General features: G+C 46.5%; 1 protein-coding gene across 1 annotated transcript in view; it reads left to right on the forward strand.

The window, feature by feature from the left end:
* Nucleotides 1–358: 358 nt before the first annotated feature.
* The window catches only part of POLR3B (RNA polymerase III subunit B), a 140,547-nt gene continuing 125,427 nt past the window's right edge, over nucleotides 359–15,478 (forward strand). The window contains exons 1-8 of the mRNA XM_043969254.1: nucleotides 359–578; nucleotides 4,620–4,652; nucleotides 6,383–6,439; nucleotides 6,530–6,594; nucleotides 7,236–7,311; nucleotides 10,997–11,097; nucleotides 12,865–12,956; nucleotides 14,621–14,738. Of these exons, the coding sequence (XP_043825189.1) occupies nucleotides 507–578; nucleotides 4,620–4,652; nucleotides 6,383–6,439; nucleotides 6,530–6,594; nucleotides 7,236–7,311; nucleotides 10,997–11,097; nucleotides 12,865–12,956; nucleotides 14,621–14,738 (614 nt within the window). The 5' untranslated portion in view covers nucleotides 359–506. The remainder of the gene's footprint in view (nucleotides 579–4,619; nucleotides 4,653–6,382; nucleotides 6,440–6,529; nucleotides 6,595–7,235; nucleotides 7,312–10,996; nucleotides 11,098–12,864; nucleotides 12,957–14,620; nucleotides 14,739–15,478) is intronic.

Here is a 15,478-nt window from a genome sequence, read left to right on the forward strand (position 1 = left end):
CGTTACCCTGGTGGTGTCTGGGGGTAGAATTTGAACCCAGCACCTCGGGACCCCGGGTCCAGCACTTTATCCACGATATTATGCATACGAGGGACTAACATCTGGGAGAATCAGGATAGGCCTCATAGAAGAAATGGTCTTGGAGTTGAAGGAAACGACGTACTATACCCCTCCCACTGATATTCTGGAAAAGGATACGCATCAGACCCAGCTGCCTGCCGCCACGTGGCTGGCTCCTTTCCCCCTCCCCCTCCGCGCGAACTCCCGGAGATGGGCGGGATTCGTCAGGGGGCGGGGCTCCGCCAGAGGCACATCCGGGTCTTGCCTCATAGGGTCCCTAAAAAAGCGGGCGGAACCTTTTCTCTGTGAGGCGTGGTGCCTTACCGGGGGGGAAGCGTTTGGGTGGCGCACCGCCGGGTGTTCACGCTCCTAGCGGTCCGCCTGCCGCCGCTGGGGTAGCGGAGGTGAAGCTGAGGAGGTGGGAGTAGCGGCAGCGAGGGCGAGTCATGGACGTGCTAACCGAGGAGTTCGGGAACTTGACTCCGGAGCAAGTGGCCGCTCCCATCCCCACAGTGGAGGTGAGTGAGGCGGTGGCGCCGGGACGTGAGTGTTGTTTGGGGGCGTTCCCTCCTCGGGCTCCGGGCTAGGCAGGGAATGCAGCTTGGGTTATGGTCCGAGGCCTGCGGCGCATGCTCGGAGCTCTCTGCTCCGCCCTTTATGGGCCCTGGGCTCTGGCTGCGCATGCGCCGACCTTTGCGCACGAGGTTTCTTACCCGGACTGTCAGCCCCGAGTCAGTTTCTTGGGAGCTGGAGGGGACGTGGGGGGGCTTCCTCGTCAGAACCCCCCGCGATGTGGCTTCAGCTCCCACATAATCGTCTTTCTGTACTTCCCAGCCTGAGGGTCATTCTCCTTGGTAGAGAAAGTGGAAGCAAAATAACGTGATCAAGTCTGTTTTCTCTCCCTGCTTTATTATCCCAAAGTTTAGTTAAGATGAGGTCTCTGCCCTCTTAGCATTTAGTCTAGTAGGGAAGGAGGAAACATAACCTGGGCAGGCATTTCACTGATCTAGCAAACTCCTGGATGAGAGAGCTCCTGCCTCTGCAGCTTATATGATTGAGCATTGACCAGGAAACTGAGAGCTTAATGGTTTTAAGGCCAGACCACTCATGGTCAGAGGCAGGACTTTTTCTGGTTCCTAGGCTCGCTCTCTCCACCGCACCATCCTTCCTCTCAGGAGGGAGATGTGATACATAAATAATGTATACATGAAATGCCTAAGGAAAAAAAAATATCGTTTGAGGTGGACGGTGGGGAATTGTTTACCTACTTGGCTTCTCCAGGCTTGGGGAGTTTTCATTTAGAGAATTCAATTTAAAGTGTGACCAAGGAGATCTTTCTCTTTTACATTTTTTACAATCCCTTAGGCTCTTTCTTCACTCTTTTTCGCTGATGTTTCCTTGCTGATTGGGTCACTTTCATACATCTAGGTGTTACCGGGTTACCTGACCCATCCTTTTACAGCCATAATTTGTGTGTATGTTGACTTTAATATAGTACTGCCTTGAGAACGAATGAATGAAAAAGCATTTTTAAACACTTATAAAATGCCAAATACAATGCTAAGCCCTGAGGAGTCAAATACTACATTTACTATGTGCCAGGCATTGTGGCAAGTACTTTACAGATATCTCCTTTGATTTTCAAAACAGTGCTGGGAGGTAGGTACTATTCTTATCTCCATTTTACAGAAGAGGAAAGTTAAGTGGCTTGCCCTGGGTTTCACAGCTAGCTAGTAAGTGTCTGAGACTGGATTTGAACTCACATCTGCGACACCAGGCCCAGCTGCTTCCAAATACAAAAGCAAGGATGTGCTCACAGAGTTGATTACAAAAGATGGCCGGAAGTAGGGAATTAAGTAAGTCATAACTGGGGTCTGCTTGCCTAAAATAGTTGGCCAGATGAGGCAGTCAGTGGAGAGGGGGCAGTGTATGGTCTCTGGCTTGGAGGGCTGGGCTGCTGGGCAGGTTCTCGATTTGATTACTGAGTAGAGGGTTCTAGAGACCTGCTTTAATAAATCAGTTGTTGGAGCTTCTATTGAACTTTCAGTACCCTAAGCCCTGAGGTGTTTTCAACAAACTGCCTAGTGCCTTTCTCATCTTGTACTTGTAATGTCTCACATTTGTCAGTCAGCAGCCTGGTAATAGGCATACAAAGGAATGAGCTGGGTCTTGCTCATAAGACATTATGTTTTACAGGGGAGGAAATGTACCCATTTCAGTGGTAATGATGTTAATTGAATAGCCCGTGGTCAAGCACTGCTTGGCGGGGGGGTGGTAGGGGCCCTCCGTGACCGAGTGCTTTCCAAGTTGCGTTGCTAAATGCCCTTGTGGTCTTCCCACTCACCTCGTTTTCAGTCCACCTAACTCCATCCTCCCAAGAAGGACAGCGTGAGAAGCTCTGTCAGATACTCCCAAACTCTAGGTGAGCTGTGTCAGCTTGCTCAGCTTGTCAGTTTGAGGAAGGTTGTGGTAAGGAGTGAAGGAGGTTAAATGGCATGCCAGGGTGTCAGAGGTGTCATTGAAGTGAACAGTGAAGTCATCATTCTCCATGACAAAGATGATCATCCCCATGTCACCTTGTTTGATATCTATGCTAAGAGGATCTTCATTGCTCTCCATCACTCCTGAGTTATCTTGTGATCATCTGCTTTGGACACATCTTTTCCTTTTCTTTTTCCCTCCCTCCCTCCCTTCATTTCTTTTTTTTTTTTTTTTTTGCTTGGCAATGAGGGTTAAGTGACTTGCCCAGGGTCACACAGCTAGTGTCAAGTGTCTGAGGTCAAATTTGAACTCAAGTCCTCCTGAATTCAGGACCAGTGCTTTATCCACTGTGCCACCTTGTTGCCCCCAATGCTTTGGATGCATCTTGCTGGAGGAGAGCTATCTTTATTTTGGAGGAAGGTGCCTCAACAACAACAAAAACACCCAAAGCTGGCATTTTTATGGTGCCTACTATGTGCTAGGCACTGTGCTAAGTGGCCTTTTAAAAAGCAAATCTCTCATTTGATCCTCACAACAAGTCTGCGAGGTAGGTGCTGTTGTTACCCCCATCTTACAGTTGAAGAAACTGAGGCCAATAGAGGGCAAATGACTTGCTCAGGGTCATACAGCTAGCAGTGTTTGAGGGCAGATTTGAATTGAGAACTTTCTGACTCCAGACCCAGCCCTCTATCCACTGGGCCACCATCTTTTTTGAGGAGAGGTTACACTTTGCTCTACTGAGTCTACTATAATTAACAATAAGCACTGAAGGATCTTGTAATTTGCATATCTCACAGTTAGTCCATCTCTTGGTATTTTCTCCGGCTGCCCTCCATGCCAGGGATGCTCCTCCTGCTCATCTCTCGCTACTGGCTTCCCTGGATTCTTAGAAGTGACAGGTAAAAATCCCATCCTCTTTAGGAAGCCTTTCCCAATCCCTCTTATTTCTAGCACCTTCCCTTTCTTAATTATGTCCTTTTTGTCCTGTATATAACTTGTTTGTGTGTAGTTGTTTGCTAGTTGCCTCCCTTTAGATTGTGAGCTACTTCAGGGCAGGGACTGTTTTGCCTCTTTTTGTATCCCCAGCACTTAGCACAGTGCCTGGCACATAGTAGGCACTTAATAAATGTTTATTGACTGAGTGAGTGATGTTGCTGAAAGATGTGGTCTGCTGTTGAAGATAATCTGCAAAAGCCTGTTTGTTCTCTCATCAGATTTTCTTCAGGGATGTTCTGAATACAGATTTAGACCATTCTTATAAAGGTTGTGTAGAAACGAGAAAAGAGACATGTAGGTTGGTAATTGCCAAAGTCTTCTTAGTCACCTCTTTGGTGCTAATGGCATTTTGTTTTCCCCATTTTTCTAGTGTCTTCCTCTTTGAGATATCTTAAGCTTTCCCTGATGTCTTTGAAAATGCACCATCTCCAGGACAGATTTCATCTCTGTGTACTTTAGATCCCGATGCTTTCTCCACTCCGTCTGGAGTACCAATTCCCTAAACCAAGTGATCTGGTTTCCCGGCTTCTGGCTGTTCTGTCACAAACTGACAGTTAGAACAGGGAGCTGGAAGCTGGTGAGAATAGGCACATTGGTAGCAAGAAATAACAGCTGGTAACTTGCTAGGGAGGCAGAAGGACCCGAAGAATCAGGACTCAGGTGATAGTGTAGGGGGCCAGTGGTTTGGGACCAGACAGTCCTGTACCATTCAGCAGTTCCTGAGAGCATCATTTCATCTCGTGCCTTAGGAATTAACACGATTACCCTGAGTCATCAGGAAAAGGGTGAAATAGATTCATTGCCCTTTAAAAAGGCAGGGAAGTGTTCCATAAAAATAGTTAAAATGAACATCCTTTTGGTGCTTAAAGGACGAAGTTTCACATTCTTTGGAAAAGTCACTCATGTGCAGCCCCTCTCTCTGATGATGCCACAAGAGAAGGAAACGACTGTTGTTATTTTAATAGTGCTGACCTAGCTCTCTTGTGGTTCAGTTATTCTTATTTATAATACCAATGGCTAAAAATGTTTGACTAAATAGCACATTTTATACAAACCCTAATTCTTACTGTTTTGGTTCACAGGAAAAATGGAGGCTGCTTCCTGCATTTCTAAAGGTCAGTGTTATACATTTAATATTCACTCCACTGTTCTGATATGAGAAAAGGCCATTTGCTTTTCCTTTTCTGTAGTTCATTCTTGTCACTGGCGTATTTTGACCACTGCTTTGTGTCATACCCATTGCTAAGCAGCAGGGACACAAGAAGGAGAGGAGACCTGGATCCTGCTCCATCAGGGCTTGTGTTCTAGCTGGGGAGGCCAACCACCACATATGTCAAGATAACTTAGGTTACAGATTCTAAAGGCCAAATGAGCAATAGAGGTAACGCGTGTCTGCCCCCAGATTTACATTAGAAGTGTGTTAGAGTGGAGCATTTGAGAAACATCTAACAGAGGGCAGAGATTGAGATCTGAACCTGGAAAGAAGGGGAGGGTTAGGTAATCCCAGAGTTGGGGAAGAGGTGAGAATGCACAAGCCTGTCCATCTTGTTTATAAATAAATGATGACAGGCTCTCCCCAGTGATTGAGTTGTCAGCATCTGGTGAGCTCTCAGTGATGCCAGTTGATTGTTATAACAGCAATTTCTGGACTGATGGCTGGCTGGCACTTGTGCCAGCCAAGGATGCCGGCGGATTCTGAGTGAGTCGTCTTCCTTGTCTCTTTTGGTAAGAAGGATGTCGGAGGATCCAAAATGTCTGCTGCTACTTTGGAAATGCTGAGGCAGTGGGGGGTCTTCCTGAATTCTCAGACTGCTACTTAGTACTTCTCTACTACCTGGAGCATAACTGGAGTTGGGGCTGTGGAGACTTCTGGTGCAAGGTTAGGTTGTCTGCAAATGGGCAGATGCCATACACACACTAGTAATGAAGCCCTGGTTGGAGAAGAGAGCCTAGGGAGGGGAGTGATGGAGAGAAGGTTAAGACATAAGTAGAGGCCAAATTGTGGAGAGTCTTGAGTTCCAGAAATTTAGGCTTTATGCTAGAGGCAGTAGGGGGCCTTTGAATGTTTTTGAGCTGGGAGCGATGTGTGTGAATTGAGGTTTTTGTCACATTCATCTGATTTGTGGTGTATAGGATAGCCCAGAAAAATAGAGAATGGAGGTAGAGAGGAGAGGAGAGAGGGGGCGGGCGGGGGGGGGGGGGGGGAGGGAGGGGGTGGCTCATCATGCACTTGGAGGAGGCTGCTGGATGTGGAATTGGAAGGGAGGCACCTCAGCAAGAACTCTTTGGAGGGGATGGCTGTGACTCAATGAAGGACTGGGTGTGCTGGGAGCCTGCTGAGGTCCTGCCCTAGTGGGGAGGTGCAGGGAATACAGAGATAGTAGGGGAGTAGTCTTAGCCCCAGGGAGCTTGCATTCTGCTGCTGCTTGGAGGGGCAGGTGCAGCCTCCTCATCTAGTACTTGTCCGAGCCTTGGCTTCACCGAACTCTCTGACACATCGGCTGCTCTGCCAAGTGGGAGACAAGTGAGGTGGAAATCAGCTGTCTCAAGCAGAGAAAGAGCATGCTTAAGGAACGCAGTATAACTAATCTTTGGCCTCCGGGGGAGTTTAGGAATGAAAAGTGTGCCTGCCTCACCTTTGGCCTGGGCACTGCAGTGCCCTCAGCTGGGTGATTTCTGGTGGCATAAAACCCTGATTTTAGCCACGATGATGAGTTTTTACTAAGCAAAATGTGGGGCTTTCCCCAAAGCTTTCTCTTTGTTGGCATCTGGTGCGGGCTGAGATTCCGGTGCCACAGACTGTTCTTTGGGTGCTGACTCCGGGCCTTCTTTCCCATTCATGTAGGTGAAGGGCCTGGTGAAGCAGCACATCGACTCCTTCAACTATTTCATCAATGTCGAGGTGAGTATGCTTTTGGGGCCCGGGCATATGCAGTGAGAGCCACCTAAACAAGGCTAAGATCTCTTTTCATCTTTCTGTTCTTGCCCATAGATAAAGAAGATCATGAAAGCCAATGAAAAGGTCACCAGTGATGCTGACCCCATGTGGTACTTAAAGTAAGGAATGGTTCACCATTTCGTACAGAATCTGTTCTTTTAAGACACACGGTTGCTACTAAATAGGTTATGCCAATCACTTAAAAAACCACAACACCCACATCTTAACCTTTTAGTCGGCTTGGTAAATAACTGATTTTAAAGTTCTGAAATGGAACTCGGTATTAAAAGAGGAGAATTGTTATGTTTCCTCTGTTTGCCTGGTCTTTGAAACTAACATTGTCCAGTGCTCTGGAGAGTGTCTCGTAAGTGCTTAACGCAGGTGTGTTCTGTTGACTCGAGGGCATCAGTTCCCCTGGCCGTATTTTTATAGAGTCGTGAATTTGTTCAAGAGGGACACCTTGATAATGTGTCCCATAGGTAAAGTGAGACATACTTGGAAGTTACTTGAGCCCGTGTATTTTATTTTCTCAACCCCTCCTTCTCCCCCAGAACAGTTGCACTTAATAGGAGTTAATGAGTCTTTGTTGAGGGGATGGATAAATACCTTTGTGTGAATAATAGAAGCTCAGATTGACATTCTCCCTTGAGATTTCAAACTTTAACAACCAACATGTGATCCTGTTATTTGGGGTGAATATAGGGTGTTAGTTTTTCAAGTGTGCCAAATAGAATTGATATTGGATTTATTTGCTTTTCAGATATCTTAACATCTATGTGGGCCTTCCTGATGTCGAAGAAAGCTTTAATGTGACAAGGCCCGTGTCTCCCCATGAGGTAAGGGGGGAACTTGATTTTTGGTGGTGCTTTTCTTTTTAGTTATAGAGATTCCCCCCCCCCCCCAAGTTTTGGAGGATAAACTTAGCTGTCAACACAAATTCAAATACATGAACAAGGACAGAAGACAAAAACAAATTAATTGTAGGTAGAACCATAAATGTTGTTTATTTAAAGGGTTTTTTGGAGAGGAAGGGACCAGGCCTGTGATTTTTTAGGTGCACAGAGCCCCTAGTGAGTAACTTCTGCCAATGCAGGACTGAACTTGAGCAGTGACTTAGAGTTGTCCATGTCAGGGTCCCAGAACCAGTGTGGGCCCGAGGCAGACCCTGCACCTGTGTCTGCCTGACCTAGAGGCAGCTCTTCATGCGACTCGGTGCTGAGGCTGTTCCCTCGTCCCCAGTTACCTTCCTTCTCTGCACCCGTTGTCTCTGCTAGTCTTTGTTCCACTTAGGGGCTCTCCCCCATCTGACGCTCATGACCTGCTGTCTGTCTCCTTTTGGAAACTCTCCTCTCTTGGTTTCTTCCTCGATGGCTCCGTGCCTCTCTTTCCTCCAATGGCTTTTTGTTTCTGCTTTCTTTGCTAACTATGGAACGACCACCAGTCTGCAAGCATCTGTCTTTGGCCTTTTCCTTGATCTTGACTTTGTCCCCTGATGGGTTGATCTTGCTTCCTTGTGTCAGGCCTTTTTTCTGGCCCCAGTCTTTTGGCCCTGTCTCTACCACCTCTGGGACATCCCTTCCTGGGCCACCACATCCTCAGCCCCCCTCCGGGATGGCCAGTGCTCCTTCCCCAGCTTCCTTCCTTCTGTCACTGTCATCACCTTTCTCTCCATATCCCACGTCTGTCTTTGACTCTTCCTTTTCCTGCCTCTGTTTAGTTCCAGAATCAGTTCAGCAAACTCAGTAATGAAGCAAGGGCCAAGTGCAGAGCCCTGGCTTGGGTGCCCGAACATAAAGACAAAAAGTGAAGCCAGCCCTGTCCTCCAGGAGGTCACATTTTATGAGATCTCGGGGGCTGCTTTTCAGGCAGAGCTCTCCTTCTTACCTCTTGTCCATTTCTGTCATTGGAATCCTGAGCTTCCTCAGAGACCTCCCTGCCTCCCTAATCCCTCTTGTGTGTCCCCACAGGACTAATATTCCTAGAACATTAGTTATTTTGGATATGGAGTCAGAGGCCTGGGGTTCAGCTCCTCACTTCCCCATTTACTCTATGCATGACAGACTAACTGTCTGGGCCTGTTTCCTCACCTACAAACTGAAGCAGCTTGAGTTAGGTGACCTCTAAGACCCTCCCACTACTAAATCTGTGATCTGGTGACTCCTTTCTCTTAAGGAATGGAACCTGGGGCAGTGAGATGCTCTGCCCCCAGGGGTGCTGGAGCAAGCAGGAAGCAGGCAGTGAATGTTGCTGTGTACTTTGAGACAGAGCAGCCCTAATCATTCTGTGCTTTGGGTATAAGGATCGAATAATGGGAGAGCCAAGGGAAGGCTGTGTCTGCTTAATCTGTGGTCCTGTTTTATTCCCAGCAAAATCTAAGCTTCTCGAGGGCAGAGGGGCTTTTCCTCTTTGTATCCCAAGCACAATACCTCTCACTCAGTGTTTGTGTAATGGAATTGAGTATCACCTCCTTTGCAGAAAGCCCTGGGGGTTCTGGGGAGCCTTGACTCCTCAGCCTCTCATGGCAGACCTCCTTCCTTAGTATGGTTCAGGCCTGTCCCCTGTTATTCTTTACTGTGATTCCTGCTCTGGCCAAACTGCCCTTTTCTCTTCTTCCTGAACACATGACGGCTGAATTCTCAATTCCAAGTGTTGGCTTCATGGGCTGTCATTCCTGTCTGTCTATAACTGTAGCTCGTGTCTATGGAGAATTGCACTTAACATAATACTTTTCTCATAAACCTATAGAGGGTAGAGAAAGTATTTTTGTCCTATTTGACAGGTGAAGTTACAAGGTCACACGACTAGGAAGTGTTTGTTCCAGGGCTTGAATCTGGATCTTCTGATGTTCAAGTCCAGTGATGTTTCTAGTTTGTCCTTATTTAAGACTGGGTCTCCCCAGCTTGCCTAGCCTACGAATGCAGGGACTGTTCAGGGGGGCCTGTCCCACTACTGATGGACACACAAGTTTTGCCTCGCTTTCCAACCCTGGCGGGTCTGCTTCCTAACCAGGGGACCCTGGGTCCCTTCCCTGGGGCTCGCCCGTGTTAGTGCAGACACCTGATTTAGCCTAGTCTGCTGCAGCTCTGAGCTCTGAGCCTCCTTGTCAGTGCGGGATCACTGGGATGGGCCACCAGACCCTGCCCCACGCGGCTGTCTTCATCCTGCTGCCCCTCCCAATCCAGAGGGTCCAGGCACCCTTCTTGGACCAGCCTGGCTCATGTGGATGTGACCAGTCTGTGTATTTCTACGGTGCTGTTCTCTGCCGGCAGTTGTACCCTTCTCACGTGTCTCATTATTTGAGCTAGAAGGACCCTTGAGAGGTCACTGAGTCCTGCTACCTAGTTACACTCTCTTCTCTTTCTTTTGGTCAGCAATGATGGATTCAATTGATTTTATGTCCTCCTTAGTGCCTCGGGGCAAACTAAATCACTAGTTTGAGTATGGTTGCAGGATAGGGACAGATCCCATTCTTCCCCTGAAAGTTCTCCCCCTGGTGGTTCTAGCTGTGAGGTACATTGGGATGGAAATGATTTCCTGACCTAATTTCTGGTTTGTCTCAAGAAAAGTTAAACTGTACAGCAGAGCAGCAAGATATTGAGAATCTTATGAAAGAGCCAGAGGGTTAGATTGTAACATTTATTGAACCAAGTAGCATGAGCAGCTAACTAGGAACACATTTAAGATACATACAGGTTTTAGATTTAAAAGTGGCATTGTTTAAAAGCATTCTCTTGGAGCCCTCCCCAACTATTTATCAGCTATCTTCTGGGTCTGAGTACCTTGCTGGGGTGTTGTAATCCTGCCAGAGACACATAGGACATGATCCTTGTTCTTACTCTAATAATCTAGTTATGGAAACAATGAAAACACATCAAACAGAGGGCTTTCTGGCCTATTTTTTTGGCATGGACTGTAATTTCACTCAGAGTTCAGATCTGTCTGGGTTGGAGTGTCTGAAGAAAGCCGAGTCTGCATCTGTTAGAAGGATGTGGGATACTCAGCTTTGTGACATGGGCCGACTTGTTTATTGATGATCATATTTGGAACTTCTGTCGGTCTGTGTAATGAGATTGTAGATCTGTGGGATAGCCCTCAAGGCTTATGTGTTCCATAGGATGACTGCTTTCTTTCTCCTTTATCCCGTGATTCAGTTCTTGATCATTTAGACTCTCATGAGTCCCTATTTTTTCCAGCGTTGCCAAATGAGTCATTTTTCCACGAACTGGCGAAGAACATGCCAGAGTAGGAAGACCTATAGGGTACTTGGTGCAGAAGCCATCAGGACTCTGGTTTTCTGCTCCATTGTTAGGCTTGGGGGCCCTGGTGTACAGTGGGGACACATTCCCTGTCCTAGGTCTAGCTTCAGGGTCAGGGAGAGAATGAAGCAGTGTGGGATTGATGCAAATGAAACGCCGGTTCCCCTTCTGGCAGTAGAGAAGCGCTGGAGACAAGATGCCACAAGCAGCCTTCCCCTCACCAGGAGGGGCAGTCACGCTCATCTCTGACTTCCTTTGGTTTCAGTGCCGTCTTCGAGACATGACGTACTCGGCTCCCATCACAGTGGATATCGAGTACACGAGGGGCAGCCAGAGGATCATTCGGAACGCTTTGCCCATCGGCAGGTGAGGAAAGCACAGGCGCACATTTTACTTCGGTGACTGTCCATTTGAAATGATGGCTGTAAAGTTAACAGAGATTCTTTCTCCTGATCTGTCCTTGACATTAACAAGGTGACACAAGCCTTTGGAGAAGAGTTTCTGGGGCTGGCCTTCTTGCCAGAATGTTTTACTTGGGCTCTTCCTTACTCTCCCAGAGTAGTTTTTAGGTGTCAGAGTCCTGTGCCCCGGCAAGATTATTTGGAAACCAAGGTGGGGAAGCTCCTGCCACCACCACCATCACCATTCTTTTTCTAGGCTTCCTTTCTCAAGCCAGGAAGATCCTGGAGCTCTTCTACAGATGTCAGTGGAAATAGGAAAGAGTCAGCCTTGGTCACGAGGCCGGGTTCTCCGGTCGGCCTTCCCAGTTCCCACTCCTGTGCTTTGGGTGGTATTTGGAGAGAATTACTATGGGTTGGACTGTCCTGCTTCTGCACTCCATTTTACAGGCAGGGGTCAGGAGCAGGGTATAAAAGGCACAGGCTTGGTCTGTGAGGGAAGAGAGCCTTTTGGAGCTTCCAATAGAGAGCTCAGGCCAGGGACGCCTCTGCCTTTCTGGGTGACTTCACCCCTCGCTGTGGGTGAGCCAGGTCAGATGCTTCTGAAGTCAGGAACACCCATCCAGAAGGGAGCATCAGATACCAGTGTGGTAAGCAGAGCTGCTGTGGGGCCTTTTGGTCTGTGCGTCTGACTAATTGACTCTCCTCCTCGAAGTTGGGACTTTACCTCCTCTGGTACTGAACACAGTTGGCACTCAATAAATGCTTGTTTAATGGCTGATGTAGGTTGATGTGTTCTTCAGACACAGGTGAGGGTGCCTTGATGGGACAAAAGGATTTCCTTGCAGTCTTTGATGTACTTGAGTTAAAATAGTCATGGATGTGAGAGACACTCAGTTTGACCCAGGCAGTTTCTGGGGCTATTCCTTGATATGAGACGCAATGACAGGAAAATGTTTTCCTCCAGCAGTCCTGGCTTCTTGTGGCTGTAGTGTCAGCATCGAAGAGGAGCAGTGCCCCTCATTGGGCCCGTCCATGTGCTATGGAAAGCCTCCTAAGAACTCAGTGGTGGTTTTCCCCACAGTGAAGATGATTCTGTTAAATGTATTCCCATGTTAATCAGGATGAGAACAAAAGAACTTTGTTGTGCTTTTTAAAAAATCTAGCTATGTATGAACAGAGGTTGAGAACTATCTTTGCATGTGACGGAGGAAATAGAATATCTCATAAGAAAATAAAAAAAAAAATCTAGCTTGCCTTTCTTTGTGCAAAAAGAAAATCTTGGTTTTTGAGGGCAGGGGGTCTCTTTGTGGGGTATTGCTCCCTGCTTGTGTGGACATTACCTTCCCCTTTACCCCAGCAGTCCAGGAAAGTGAGAAAACAATTCAGATGGAAGCTGTGCTCTCTGTAGCTGAAGGCTTTGGCAAATATTCTGGGCCTCTTTCAGGATATTTCAATAAAAACTTAATCACACTATCTCAAAAAGCATCGAGTGATTTGATACAGCATCCTGAAGAGAGCAAAGCCTGTATTATGGATCAGAAAAAAGTGAAAAGATTTTCATTTCTGTTTTGATAATGCTCATCTTGGAATTTTTGAATAGTGATTTAGAAGTTGTTTAAGGAATTGAATTTTTTATTTGCTCTCAATCCTCCTATGGTTATTTGTCTTTGAGAATTATTGTATTTTGCAAGTGACCTATATATGACAACACTCTCTTATTTTCTGAAAACAGAATGCCCATTATGCTTCGAAGCTCAAACTGTGTCCTTACGGGGAAAACTCCGGCCGAGTTTGCCAAACTCAACGAATGCCCCTTAGATCCAGGTATGTTTTCTTTCTATAACTATCCTTATTTTGGTTTTCTTTTAAGATACATTTTTATTGAAGTCTTTGTTTTATTATATCACCACTCCATATAACCATATAGCATATTTAAAGACAAAAAAAAGATAAGAAAAGCAAGAGAGAAAATTAACTGATACATCAGAGAAGTCTGAAAATATGTGTGGCCATTGTTGACTCTTGCCTCTGCCGGGAGGTAGGGGGTGGGGATGGGAGTGTCTTCTCATCCCTCTATTTTGGACCATGCTTGTACTTTATAATTTTGCAACATTCACAGTTAATTGGGGGAGGAGGGGCGGAGAGGTGCTTCTCTCTGCATTAATTCATGGAGGTCTTTCCATGCTTCTCTGTATTCCTCGCATTTTCATTTCTTGTGGCCTAGTAAGATTACATACATTCCTATACCTCAGTTTATTTAGGCATTCCTCAATTGATGGGCATCTACCTTGTCCCTATTCTTTGCTATCATGCCAAGTGCTGTTAGAAATGTTTGGTATCGGGGATCTCCTTTGTGCACATGCCCAGTGGAGTCTGTGGGTCAGAAGTCATGGATATTTCAGTCACTTTATTGCTTTCCAGAATGGTTGTACTGGTCTTTAGCTCCACCAGCAATGTATTAGTGTGCCTGTCTGCTCACAACCCTCCAACATTGACCATTCCCCCTTTTTGTCATCTTTGCCAATCTGCAGGGGTGTGGGATATTCACCAACTTAAAAAAAAAATTAGCATGTTTTCTGAAATAACCTTAAGTCTCAAACTTTGCAGTTTACCATGCATTCTCTTCTGTCCATATGTCTTTCATTGAATGATATCAAACACATACATAGAATATCTTGAAAGCTGGCCCAGTATTTATTTACTCTTTTAGCACAAAAATTTAACGGCTTGATCTGTGGTTGTTTTTTTCCTTCATGAGTAAAATTTCAGTCTTCCAAATGTTTATTCTCAGTCTCTTTTCTTGATCTTTTGGTATGCTTAAACAAAATGAAAAGCCAATCCTACAAAAAGCATTTTTGGTGGTTTTTTTTTTTTAGCCTAGATTGAAAGATGTTAAATAGATGGTCTAGAAACCATTTCAAAGTACAGCTGAGATGAAGAAATGTGTTGACATTCTCCAAATGGACACAGTGTTAATTAATATTCTATGTGCTTTTCAAGGGAGGTGGTGGTGGTGTTTTGATGTTGAATCCCTAAAGATGTTGGCAGGAAATTCTGTTGAGAAGGTTTCATTAGGCTGAAACCATAATAGTATCATGTCTTTAGAAGGCAAAAGTGACATTGAGTCCCATCAAGAAGCACCGCCTTGTTCTACTCTGAAAATTGCCAAACAATTGCGGAGCTGGTTGTTTTTGCTGCCGCTCTTCCTTGAGCTGCTGCTCAGAAAGCTAACACTGGGGCCCCTGATGTGTGGGTGTGACCCTGAGGGGATGTCTGGGCTCCGCAGAGCTCACTCAGTTCTCTGTAATGGTGGTCTGTCTTCAGGCCCCTGCTACGTACCGTGCTGATTTGTAGATGGTCATTGGTGAGGTGACTTGGACGCACTGGGCAGCTGACAGATGGGTCAGGGCTCACTCAGCCTCTAGGGTCTGCACGGCGCCTTTGTGAGGAGTATGAACAAGGCCTTACCTTTGTCTCTTTTGGAGCAGGTGGCTACTTCATTGTCAAAGGAGTGGAGAAGGTCATTCTCATTCAAGAGCAGTTATCAAAAAACAGAATCATTGTGGAAGCTGACCGAAAAGGCACTGTTGGGGCCTCCGTCACCAGGTAGGGAAAGTCTGTTGAGTCTGTCCCTTTTCCAGGAAATGTTGGTGATCCTTCCTTAAGACTGTTTTAGTTAGATGATCTGTGTTTGATGTAGATGCAGCCCCTATTTCCTGGATGTTGCACAGTGAAAAGAGGCAGCTGGGGGTAGCTAGGGGGCACAGTAGATAGAGCACCGGCCCTGGAGTCAGGAGGACCTGAGTTCAAATCTGGCCTCAGACACTTGACACTTACTAGCTGTGTGACCCTGGGCAAGTCACTTAACCCCAATTGCCTCACCCCCCCAAAAAAGAAAGAAAGAAAAGAGGCAGCTAGCTGGCGCAGTGGGTAGAGTACCAGGCCTGGAGTTGGGAAGATTCATCCTCTTGAGTCCAAATCTGGCCCCAGACGCTTACTAGCTTGGTGATCCTGGGGAAGTCACTTAACCCTGCTTTGCCTCAGTTTTCTCATCTGTAAAATGAGCTGGAGAAGGGAATGGCAAACTACTCCAGTATCTTTGACAAGAAAATGGGGTCACGGAGAATTAGACACAACTGAAAAAGAACCGAACAACAACAAAAATACAGAAGAGAATAGGAATGCCTTTATTTACTCTGCATCAGAATCTGTCACCAGGGCTCCCAGTTTAAGTTAACTAAATGTGTTGACAGGCATGTGAGCTGTGGTGGTAAAGACCGTATGGGAGGATTCTACACCACAGAGTGTGAGAAACAGGGATGTTTTAGTGTGTAGGGATCTTCATT

Source organism: Dromiciops gliroides, chromosome 5 (genome assembly GCF_019393635.1).
Source record: "Dromiciops gliroides isolate mDroGli1 chromosome 5, mDroGli1.pri, whole genome shotgun sequence".
Taxonomy (NCBI): Eukaryota; Metazoa; Chordata; class Mammalia; order Microbiotheria; family Microbiotheriidae; genus Dromiciops; species Dromiciops gliroides.